This window comes from Notolepis coatsorum (genome assembly GCF_963971535.1).
Source record: "Notolepis coatsorum genome assembly, chromosome: 1".
Taxonomy (NCBI): Eukaryota; Metazoa; Chordata; class Actinopteri; order Aulopiformes; family Paralepididae; genus Notolepis; species Notolepis coatsorum.
The window spans coordinates 98,071,705-98,080,345 of record NC_140165.1 but is presented as its reverse complement, the minus strand read 5'-3'; the positions used below and the strand labels follow the sequence as shown (position 1 = coordinate 98,080,345).

Here is an 8,641-nt window from a genome sequence, read left to right as displayed (position 1 = left end):
AGCAGGACATTCTGAAAAGCCCCTTGGATCCATGCAAGCTTACACAGCATGTGAGAACTGAAAGAAGATATTATTTCACTCTACACGGCTTGGATAACCCCTCGTAAAGTCTGGTTCCCATGAGTAGTCGTCCACGGGACAGTGATCGGCGAGCTGGCGTAAATAACTCGATTAGTCCTCACCTGCTATGGATTTTCAATAGTCAGGGGCTCAGGGAGCCATCTTTATTTTTCACGTGGGTTCTGAGGGCCGGGGTAAGCCACCGTGAAGGTGGGGGGGGGGGGGGGGGGTTAACCCTTTCACTGCCACACTACAGAAGGTTAACCCGTTCACTACCACACTACAAAAGGTTAACCCTTTCACTACCACACTACAGATGGTTAACCGTATGTAGTGTGGTAGTGAAAGGGTTAACCTTCTGTGGTGTGGTAGTGAAAGGGTTACGTCTCTGAGGCCATGCCTTGGCACCGGTCCCTGTTGAGAGGGGGTTCTGAGGGCCGGGTAAACCACCGTGGAGGGCGGGTTAATGTCTCCGAGGCCATGCCTTGGCTGAGAGGCGAGAGAAGCCGAGGTGGTCTGGTTATGGACGTGCTGTATGTCTTGGCGTTCTTCCTGCAGGGAAAACCCTTCTCCCTGGCAGCGCTGTGACTCCAGTTGTGCGGTTTCACGCCGGCGTCATCGCGGTTCCTAGTTCCGAGATTGCCCGGGGACCCTGGGACATACATTGTAATGATGTGTCGTGAGTTTCCTACCCATGTGGCGCATAAACACAGCTCATTGGTCACGGTTGTCATTTAATGATAGTCACCTGTTGTTTACCTAAAAGATGTCTGCAATGATGATGTAATGATGATATAACATGTTTGTTACAGCCCTCGTTAGGTCTTGGGACACAGCTTGGATTTCTGAACATGCAAAGGGGTTTGGGGGTTCACTGGCACAGTTTACAAGAACACTTGTTACTAAAGGAACAACACCAATCAACAGAAACATGTTTAACTGCCAGTGTGTTTTGTTTTAAGCCATTTTTACGCAACTATAAAATTTCTTTGCCGCATTTAACAGCCATTTAGTGGCCTGCAAAGCACAAATAAAACAATCTAATAGTCAACTTTGTGGACAACAGTCTACTCAATCACCTACATCTTTAGCTTTTGTGGAGTTTTGCGCTTGTTTACATGGTTACCAGGCAACAGGGAGATGTACAGTATGAAAAAAAATGTGTTTGAGTTACGTTACCATGCCCATCCCGTGTGGAGTGTTCCTTTACGGTTTCACAACACAACCACTTAACTGTTTGTACGCCCATGACAAATCTGGCATTTCTAAGGTCAGGAAACAAATGGACTTGGCTCAATTCCCACTGTTCAGATCCAACTTTATAGTATTTTCCATTTGAATGAAACACAAGTAGCCACGTGCCAGCCAGCGAATGCAAGGAAAGCATGGTAAGGACTCGAGAAATATGAGAAAATAGGGTCTGATAAAAACATTTCAATAAATTCCAGAGAGGGAGGGAATGAGAGGAAGGAAAGAAAGAAAAACAATGACATTTATGTCTGGGGCTTTTATTTTGTTAGTTCCTCTTACATTCAGGTCGGCCTGGTGCCGGACCAAACAGATCTAAGAAAGGAAGAACAACAACCATTATTCTGAAATTCAGATAACACTGCTTCTGAAACCGAAGTAAATCTCACATTTAACGATCACACAAAAAAAGATCCTACATAGATCTTTTTCCAGAGATCCTGCGACACGGCAGTCGACAACTACAATATAATAGAACTACACTTTCCTTTATTTCCTCCCGCCAAAAAATAGATGGCACTGTCTGTGAAGATTTATTTTTCTTTGGCTGTTCTGACTGACGTGTACATCAACGAAACAATCCAAAAGGTCACAGAAGTTCAAGCATGCAATAGAAATCTGGAAAAACAAAACATTCTTTAAATGCCCGAACGTTAGTCTGAGGTCTTCTTTGTTGGGGCGTGACAGTAGTGTTCGAACAAGTGGGTCTCTTCCTTATTTTCTTGAGGCATAAAAAAAAAAGAAAAAGAAAACGTTAAAAAGGTCGATTTCTAGTATTTTCTCTACAGTACAAACTGAAACACCCCCCGTTAAAAAAAACACGAGTTAGAGAGTCTGAACAAGACAGTCCTGTGAGCACAGGACATGTGTCAATCCCTGAGAAAAGTCTGTTAAAAAAAATAAGTCTTTCACAAAACGGAAGGTAACGTCTACTCTTCCACCTTCCTTTTTAACTTCCTCTTTCTTGCCTTCTTCTTTTGTCTCTTCCTCGCCAGGTGATTGGTGAGGAGGTTATTCTCACCCTCGTCCTCCTCCTCTGCCTCCTCCTCCTCCTCGTACCAGGGTCCCCAGACCCCTCCGTTGTACTGGGGGTTGGAGCGCAGGTCCTTGGCCGGGTAGCGCACCGGCACCGCCGTCCGGTTGTACTGCGCCAGCCGCATGAGCATCTTCTTCAGCACGTGCGGGTAGCGCTGCGACAGGTCCACCCGCTCGTAGGGGTCGGCCGTGATGTTGAAGAGCCACACGGACTTCCCGCGGTCCCAGTGGACGCGCTCGTTGTGCCAGCGGTTGGTCAGCAGCAGGTTGGAGAAGGTCTGCGGCGGCACCCAGTCGCTGTAGCCGGGGACCCCCGTCAGGAGCTTCCAGTGGCCCACGCGGAGGGCGGCGCGGATGGCCGTGTTCCAGAGGCCGTAGCCGGCCTTCCACGAGCCGTTCTTGGCCTTGGTGTAGATGGGGTCGATGTTGTGGAGGATGTCCTGGCGGGGCGACGGGCGGCCTTCGCTGATGGCCTCCCACACGTCGTACCCGTCCAGGTTTAGGTCCTCCTCCAGGGTCCCTTCGCCCAGGCCCACCAGGGTAGGGAACCAGTCGGTGATATGAACCAGAGACCGGCATTTCGTCCCTTTGTTCACCAACAAGGGACTGTGGACGAAGCCGACGGCCCTAATGCCCCCCTCCCAGTAGGTAGCCTTGCTTCCCCGCAGAGGCCAGTTGCTGCCGCCAGCCAGCGGCTGACCCCCGTTGTCCGAGGAGTACACCAGGACCGTGTTGTCGTAGAAACCGTAGCGCTTGAGCGCCAGCGTGAGATTGCGGACGGCTTCGTCCAGACAGGACACCATCGCCGCGTATTTGCGACGGTGAATGTTGGGAATGGACTTGTAGCGCTCCAGGTAGCGAGCGGGAACCTGCAGCGGGGAGTGAACCGCCTGATAGGCCAGGTAGAGGAACAGTGGCTTGCGAGGGTTGTGTTTGGCGATGATGCCGATAGCCTTCTGGGTGAACATCAGTGTCGAGTACGTGCCCCGGTCCTGTTCCCACGCCGCCTCCTCCCCTTCGTACAGGTCGTAGCCGCACATTCCCGGGCCTTCGCATTTATAGTGGCTATAATAGTCGCCGCTTCCCAGCAGGGAGCCGAAGAAGGTGTCGAAGCCGCGCTGGGTGGGCATGCAGCCTCGCTTGTAGAAGCCCAGGTGCCACTTGCCCACCATGTGGGTGGCGTAGCCTGCCTGCTTGAGCTTCTGCGGCAGGGTGACGTTCTCCAGGGGCAGGCAGTTAGGCTGGGTCGCACGGATGATGGAGTGCTGGAGGCCCGTGTGGATCTGGTACCTGGAGACACACACACAAACAAAGTGGTGGTCGGTGAATCAATCACATTAATACATTAGTGTCAGTCAATCAATCGTATTCATTTGAAAGAAATAAGACTGCTTTGTAGAAAGCCGCTCATACGGTGAATCGGAGCCAGAGATATATCTGAAATGAAATCCTACGGCTTATAAGTAAGTCCATTCTAAAAGGAGAATGAATCATCCTCCTACTCCAAACTGAATGGAAAAAGTCTAACTCCATCTGCTTCCAGTTTAATCCAACAGAAACTAGAATGACACTCATGGATGACACTTGAATGTTCCAGGTTTAGGTCCTCGTCCAGGGTCCCTTCGCCCAGGCCCACCAGGGTGGCGAACCAGTCAGTGATATGAACCCCTACAGTGAAGTTCCCCCCCCCCACCCCACCCCACCCCACCCCACCTACCCAACCTCCTCCAATGTACAGTTTCTACGTCAAATGTATATACTCTCTTTTTTTAGACTCTTTTTGTATCACAAACAGTACTGTATTTGTAAATCTGGTACGTCATAAATGTATAGATGTAGCAGTACTGTCTATCTGTATGTCATGTTATGAGGAATTGAAAATGGGGGACCCTGATGTAAACAAGACGAAAGTCTTTCTCTGGTCTGCATCCCCTTAACAATTGTGTGTATTGAGCTGTACTGTATTGTACCCATTCTGCAATCTGTTAATAAAGTTTTCAATCAATCAATCAATCAATCAATCAATCAATCAATCAATCAATCAATCAATCAATCAATCAATCAATCAATCAATGACAATGATACATCAACACAACAGCACACATTGACCTGTAAACCTGCCCACAAGTCATTAGGAGAATACCAAGTAGACTCATTATATTGTGTAGCACAACCTCAATCACATCTCCAACCCAGCGTCCCCCTGTCGGAAATCTTAGTGGTCACCATATTGGTCCTTGATCGGCATTGTGCACCAAAACAATACTACCCCCCCCCCCCCCCCCCCCTGGATTACTTTGCTGAGCTGAGTTGAGCCAATCAGAGGCTTTGTTACATTGGAATCGGCCAATCATCAGCCTTATATAAGTAGAAAAGTATTTCTATACTATATCTCGGAACAAACATGCTTACTGGCTCAGTGGTGCTGAATAGATTAACTACTTCGGTATAGGAAATTTGGTATCGAAAGACACAGCACTTTTTGATACGACAGTATCGAAGCAATTTGAACGATGCCGTACAAGCGTTGGATTTTGATACCCGGCCCTAGTAGTCTGTCTTTGACCAAATTTAAAGAAATACTACAGCGCAGGTCGATCTGCCAAGTCTGAGCCAAGTCACATGCACAAGGAAGTTACACACAGACATGATTGATTACAATAACCCCTCCTGCTTCGCTCACGGCTGCAATTAATCTGCGGGAGTCGAGCGAAGTGCTTTGCCGTGACAGGTCTATCTGCGTGATGCTACAGTGTGTTATGACGTTCCACTTCCTTCCACTATACGACACTCCCCGCTTGGCTCAGCTAGGCCGAGCACTTGGCTCAGGCTAAAAGGCTTAGCCTAAACGGTATGCTTCAGGGAGCTCCACGACTTGCACACAAATTGGTCCAGATAGGGGAAACGGGCCCCGGTCCTGGTGCACAAATGGTATTTATACAACTTCGACATGCTACTGTGTGCCATTTCAATGAAGTAAACCAAACACCGGGCCCAGGTTCCATTAATCCATTTAAAATCCATCCAATAAATGTCATGAAGCAGGAGATTGAAGTTTTCTTTTCTTCTTCCCTGCACAAAGAATCCTTTCACGGACCATTTTACTTGACAAGCACAGACTACAGAGAGAATCTTTGTGGGGATTACACACATGCGGCGATACGTTCGATCCAATTCTAATTGCGATGGAACCGGTCCAAGGCAAACCGGTTCAAGCCGACGTGGAGAGGAGTAGCCCTGCTGCAGACTGGCAGCTGGATGCTTGGTGGATATCCAAGAGCAATATGAGATGGATGCGATAGAGGCAGGGTGTCCAGCAAAGCCAGGAAACCAGGTCATGTGACCTGAAACGAACCAGGTGCCCACGCTGTGCCAGCCTTCTGGTCTCGACTTTAACCCTTTCACTTGGCAAACAACTAATATTGTTTGTTTCCTGTTGGTTGTCAGTTAAGGCCATGGGTAGGTAGGGAATTTATTTTATTTTATTTTTTATTTTATTCTTTCCCACAGCGACTATGGATAGGGAATTTCTTTATTTAATTAAAATGTTCACAACAACATCGATGCATGTACTCTGCCAGCATGTTTAATATCCATAATACTAAAGGTTTGACTAAGATGTATATGAAACTTTATTCAAAATAAAAATAAAAATAAAAAATTACTTTTTTATTTTTTTTAAACTCAAAAAATATATTGAGTCGCACCTAAATCGGCAGGGTCGTTCGGCAACCGGAAACAAACCATTATTTTTTTTAGGCCCTACCACACTACCGAATGGTTAACCCTTTCACTGTGACAATACAGAAGGTTAACCCTTTCACTGCGACACGACAAAGGGTTAACCCTTTCACAACCACACTACAGCAGGTTAACCCTTTCACTACCACACTACAGATGGTGAAAGGTTAACCTTCTGTAGTGTGGTAGTGAAAAGGTTAAGTCATCGCAGGGCTTGGGGACGGCAGAATGACACAGCTATAGTTTCTCAAGTTTCTTTAATAGTTGTCATACAGAAGTACAGAATACTTTTATACAAAATGCTTCTTACTGTTACGCTCCAGAGACTGTGCAAGACAAGATAAGTATGAAATAAAATAACATAGTATAGCATGTAAATTAGAAGTAAAAAATTAGGTCACAGTGTTCAGTATAGACATATGTACAATGTTCGATGCAGAATAGACGTAACTGAGTTACCATATAATATACAATACTATGCAGTGTACTAATATACAATACTATATAGTGCAAGGCAGAAATGGGATGAGGTGCAATTTAGGTACAATTTACAGTAGGTGTACGAGTTGTAGTGCAAATCCTTTATCAATAAATATAAAGTGTGTTTGTGTGGAGAGTGGGTGCTGCAGTGTGTTGTTTGTTTAAGTGAGTGTGTGCGTGTGGGTGTGTGTGCTGTGTGCATTTGATGGTTGTTGCATAGTGTTTATTGTTCGTTTAGCAGCCTGATGGCCTGGGGATAGAAGCTTCTTCTGAGTCTTTCTGTGCTCGCCTTAAGACTCCGGTATCGCTTGCCTGACCGCAGCAGTTCAAAGAGGCAGTTGTTCAGGTGGCTGGAGTCCTTGATGATTCTCTTAGCCTTCCCCCTGCACCGCTTGTCGGAGAGAGCGAGTCGTGGTTATTATGACTTATACTTAATAGTGTGGGGCGACAGTGGATCGGGAGGTAGAGCAGTCGTTTGGTAATCCGTAGTTTCCCGGTTCGATTCCCGCTCCTCCCGGGCAGCGTGTCTAAGTGTCCTTGAGCAAGACACTTACCCCTAATTGCTCCCGATGAGCAGGTTGGCACCTTGCATGGTCGCCTGTGTGAAAGTGTGATGGGTAAAATGTGAGGAACAAATTGTAAAGCGCTTTGGATAAAAGCTGCTATATAAATGCAGCCATTTACCATTTACTGTGTTTTACTGTCTTGGATGGTGAAAGAATACCACTTCAAAAGTGCTTTGGAACGTTAAAAGGCTGGGGGGGCCAGGTTCAAACACACGATTCAAAATCATTCTTAGGAAACTAGTATCTATTGTCTCTCTCTGGAGAAGACGGTAAGCTAATTTCCCAAAATGTGTCTTCTCCCATCCTTCCTCTCTGTCGGGCCTGTCCAAAATAAAGCTGTAAAATTCCAAAAAACAAATCTTAAAAAAATTTAAATACAAATAAAAAAAAATAGTACACTGCCTTCCAATAAAGGTCGGACAACCAAAGAAAACGTAGTGCTCAATAAAGTTGATTGTAATTGAAAACAGGGTGCAAGACTCTACTGTGTTGGTGATGCCTATTCCTGTCCGACACACCTGCCAAAGACATGATACAGGTGTGCAAAGACACTCTTTTTAGTAACATTACAGTCCTTTGGAGGGTCGTTCTTTTAATTTCCTATGGTAATTTACTAGCGACTAGACTTTATCTACATTAACTAAGGGAGGCAGAAATTCTAGAAAAGGTCAATGGACCATTCTTCACAGGAATATAATATATATTATCTACTGCAATGTCCCATGTTTTATGGGATTGAGCTTTCACTGTAAGTACCCGAAAACGTGATCCATAAAGAATAGGCGGCGTGAGGCGAGTGACAAAGCCAACCGATGTCATTTTCAGACCCAATGATTGATTCCTGGCCAGGCGTTTCCCTTGCCAGACTGAGGAGGACACAGAGAGGCAGTCTTTTAAACCCTCCAAAGTCCTCTAAGAGGTGACAGCCTGGTCTCGGCACGTGGTTGAGTAACCTGCTCAGGAAACCGTCTCTGCCACAGCTAAAAAACAGGTACAATTACCTCTGACTTCATCTCCGTCTGTCTCCTCATTCCTGCTTTTAGAGGGAGCAAAGGACAGCCAGAGTTCCCAAAACTCACTCTTCCTCCCTCCCTCACCTCTATCCCTTGGCTCTTATCCCTCCCCCCCTCAACTCTCTTCCTCTTTCCCCATATCTCTCTCTCTCTCTCCCCCTCATCCCTCCCTCCCATCTCTTGCTCTCTCCTGTGACTATAGCGGTGCAGACTGAAGCAGTCACCAGGGAGAGGCAGTGAAAGTAAAGTGGCTGGTTTGAATTTTGAAAGAGGAGTCGAGAGGCTTCAGCTGGACAATAACCAAAGGGGCCGGGGAGGCTGTGCAGGGCTCTCTCCGCTCTCCATAGAATATGCATGAGCGTTTCCCAGCTCCGCACAGCTGCGTGTGCACTGCAAAAAAAGCCGACATGGGAATAAAAAAAACATACTAACACACATATCCTGTAAAAAAGATAATAAAGACTAAATGTAGTATGAAGATGCACACCGGAATCAACA

The 8,641-nt window shown here is 46.5% G+C and overlaps 1 protein-coding gene across 1 annotated transcript in view; it reads right to left on the bottom strand.

The window, feature by feature from the left end:
- Positions 1–1,558: 1,558 nt before the first annotated feature.
- The window catches only part of arsj (arylsulfatase family, member J), a 36,921-nt gene continuing 29,838 nt past the window's right edge, over positions 1,559–8,641 (bottom strand). The window contains exon 2 of the mRNA XM_084332220.1: positions 1,559–3,633. Coding sequence (XP_084188346.1) covers positions 2,238–3,633 — 1,396 coding nt within the window. The 3' untranslated portion in view covers positions 1,559–2,237. The remainder of the gene's footprint in view (positions 3,634–8,641) is intronic.